General features: G+C 47.6%; 1 protein-coding gene across 4 annotated transcripts in view; it reads right to left on the reverse strand.

Annotated features, from left to right (window-relative positions):
- LOC102386351 (WD repeat and coiled-coil-containing protein) overlaps positions 1 to 3444 on the reverse strand; it is a 15773-nt gene extending 12329 nt beyond the window's left edge. For 2 of the 4 annotated variants that reach the window (XM_006027387.3, XM_025208609.1), the window contains exons 1-2: positions 944 to 3444; positions 1 to 779 (exon numbers count right to left, since the gene is read on the reverse strand). The exon at positions 1 to 779 is cut by the window's left edge and continues 1127 nt beyond it. In XM_006027387.3, the coding sequence (XP_006027449.1) occupies positions 1 to 760 (760 nt within the window). In that variant the 5' untranslated portion in view covers positions 761 to 779; positions 944 to 3444. The remainder of the gene's footprint in view (positions 780 to 943) is intronic. The other 2 variants (XM_025208608.1, XM_025208607.1) reach the window with 2 other exon arrangements.
- Positions 3445 to 3450: the final 6 nt, after the last annotated feature.

Below are 3450 nucleotides of genomic sequence, written 5' to 3' on the forward strand. Positions count from 1 at the left end.
ACAAAGTGGACTGGGAAGGAAAAGACTCTATTTCCATTCTAGCTGGGACTTCAAATGCAATGCCTGCATTCAAGCCACAAATCTTATCTAGTGGAAGCTCAGTAGTAACAGCAACTTGAGAGTTCAAAGTAGATTCTATAGCACAGATGTAGCCTCCCACATCAAATATGGGGCAAAAGGAGCAAGCATTTAAAGTCTTCTGAGTGTCATCCCATGTGTAGGAATGAAGGGCGCTGCCTATGCCAACCACCAAGCGACTGCCTTCCTTAGTCCAACAAGCACAGTGGATCAGACCACTACCTTTGATGTCAGCTTTTATTCTGGAGTTGTTGAGACGTACTGAGTGTAAGACTGAAGCATCCCTTGTAGTAAGCACAGCCAAGATCTCCTTCTTCGGGTGCCACACACAACCTTGTGGAAGCACTGGAAATGGCTCACCAGTTTCACAAATCTGAGAAACCAAGAGTTTATTTCTTTCTGCAATGTTATAACACAGCTGCCAAACTGTGATGTGTTTCTTATGCTGAACAGCCAGCAGAGCTGGGGCATCTGCAGCACATGGACCCCAGTAAAGCCCATGGACATGCTCAAACTGACCAACAACACTTGAGTCACCAAACCTTGGCTCTCCATTATGAAGGTGTAAAGCAGTCAGTATCACTTGCTTCCCATCTGTCCAGGCTATACCATGCACAGGATGTATGGCCTGACACAAGGCATTAAGACCAGTTCTCAGAAGTTTTGCCTTTCCAAGCTCCATTCTTTCTAATGAGGGACATCTGTAAATATCAAAAACAAAGCATGCATTATTCTAGAGACTTTGATTATGACTCTACAGTTAAAAAAACAAAATAAAACCGCTTATATTCTTTTCAATAAGAGAGAAAAGAAAAACTTCATTAGGCCATCTCCCCTATTCGTGCAGGATCGTTCCATTCAGTACCTTTTCTAGTACTTGTATTGTCCAGGGAACAGTTCGGATACTCTCTTGAACTTCACCCACAATCACAAAAGTCAGCATTCATGAAGACTCCAAGTTCAAACACCACATTTTGTCAAAAAATCCCTCTGATTTCATTAGCTGCACTCTTTTTGCTATCCCTCGGCTTAGCTCTATTCACTGCTAGTAATTTTTTTTTTTTAAGTTTAAGATTCTGAGGAAAGGAAGAAGCGAGGGCAACAGAATAATGCTGATGACCTAAACAAGTTGGACTTCAAACACTAGGAATTTGTGGTGAGGTCCCATAGGAAGGAATAATAAGGGAAAGGGAGTTCAGGAGAGCTGGTAGTTTCTGAACGAGATAGTAGTAAAGGCACAAAGCCAAATATACAGCTGAGGGGCCTGATAGGAAGCATGATAGGACACCACTGTGCATGAATCCTCAATTAGCTGACTATCAAAAAGAAATGGTACAAAAACTGAAAATCAAAAGTTTTAAGGACAAGTATAAAAGAACAGCACACGCATGTAGAGACAATGGGCTTGATGTAATAATGGACATAGGTGCCAAAATATGACTTATGTAAAGCTTAAATCACAAACTACAATCCCTCCCGCCCCCCACTCAACTACTGCCTAGCCATGAAGTACCTGCACTTTACAGGTATCTCATCTTCTGACTGTCAAGCATCCTTGGCTTTTAGGATTGCTCCAAAAGCTTGGCACCCCAAGCCCAACTGGAATCCTCAAACTAAACATCGATTTACCTAAGACACTATTTCCAATAGCTATCTTCCAAATATGTCAAGCACACCTCAACAGGATCAGGTTGCACATAAAAGATGATTGTGGTTTCTTTCTTTTAAAAAAGAGAGATGAAAGAGAGAGCACAAGGGACAGCACGACTCAGAAGGGGATGGGGCAGTTACCTAGGAAAGCAGAGTCCTGGATTTCAAACCTCCTTGAAGGACAGATTATGAATTTTATTTACTCACTGTTTACTATAAAACACATAAACAGTCCTGGAAACAGGGGAAGAACCCAAGTGTTCTGCTCGTCCAGGTGGGTGCCACTTTAGAGACCTTGGCTGCCAGCATGCTGAGAACGGCCCCTGGGGAAGTCCCAGCATGGCCTCTCTGACATGTTTTGGGGTATGGAACCTATGAGAGGAGCAGGTGGGTTGCGTGGGGTCAGGGACGTCCTGGTTAAGGCATGCTGCTGTTGCTGCTACTGCCTTTAGGAAAGAAAAATCAGGTGCACAAATAAAAACCTGGAAATAACTGACAAGGTAGCAGGACTGCAGAAACTGATCTGGAGTTACAGTAGAGGAAAAACTGAAGACATCACGAAGGAGCTAATGTCGTAAAAAAGACAAACGTCATTCTTGAAGGTACAAATGGAAATGCCAGCTCTCAGACAGGGGTGATATTTACTCTGCTCTAACCCACGCTTGTGAGTGCTCAGGGGTGCACTGCATCTAGCGCAGGGTGGCACGATTTAAGAACAAGGCAGACAAACTGGATGGACTCCAGGAAAGAGCAAACAAAACAAGAGATTTAAAAAACACGATTCTCTGAGGAAAAACTGAGCGCGCTGGGTTCAGTTTAGAGAAGGGAAGGGATGTAATACAGTAAGCCTTTAACTGTACAAAAAGGTTTGTTATACAGAGAACAGGGATCAGCTGCTCTCTCTGCCCACAGGGGGAGAATGAGAAATAATCCACTTAATTTCCAGCAAGGGAGGCTTCAGTCAGACAGCAGGACGAACGCCCTAGCTACAAGGAACCAAGCAACACAAGTTACCTATGGAGGACGCTGAATCCCCATCACCGGAGGTTTTTAAGAAGAGACTAGAAACGCGTCTGTGAAGGATGCTCCAGGCACATTGGCTCCTGCCCCAGAACAGATGGACGGACGGGAGGATCCCTTTGGGTCCCTTCCACCGCCACCTTCGTGTGATCCCCCTACACTTCCAGCTTCGCACAGCTCAGACAAAACCCGCCCATGCAAACGACCATCATCCTTGGCAAGACCAAGCTATCTGCTGCTTGTTCTTTAATACCCTGGCTCGACCGGCCCATCAACTCCAGGAGGTGGAGCCGACAGGTGCTTATGGGAGACAGAGACCCCGTCACATCTGATAAGCCTCCTGGGCCATCTGGCTAAGCTCCACGAGACACCGGCAGTCCTCACGCACGGGCCTGAAAGACCGGAGCGGGGAAAGTGGGTCATCGGTGCCAAACACACACAGCCGAGCTCCGTCCTGCCCGGCCCCGCCCCGCCATCCCACACGAGCGGGACTCGCTTCCAGACTGATGGCACCAGGGGGCTGAGATCTCCTGAGCTCCACCTCAGCGCCTGGCCTCCAATTTGGGCTGAATGCCGGGCCGCCGGGGGAGGGGGCGGGGACTTGCCGCCCCACAGAGCCCGTGGGGGCCGCCCCGACACCCCGCTCCACGCTTCTGCGGGCCACGTGCTGGCCCGGCCTCATCTTCCCCCTGGCACCGTCCG

Source organism: Alligator sinensis, unplaced genomic scaffold (genome assembly GCF_000455745.1).
Source record: "Alligator sinensis unplaced genomic scaffold, ASM45574v1 scaffold300_1, whole genome shotgun sequence".
NCBI classification, from domain to species: domain Eukaryota; kingdom Metazoa; phylum Chordata; order Crocodylia; family Alligatoridae; genus Alligator; species Alligator sinensis.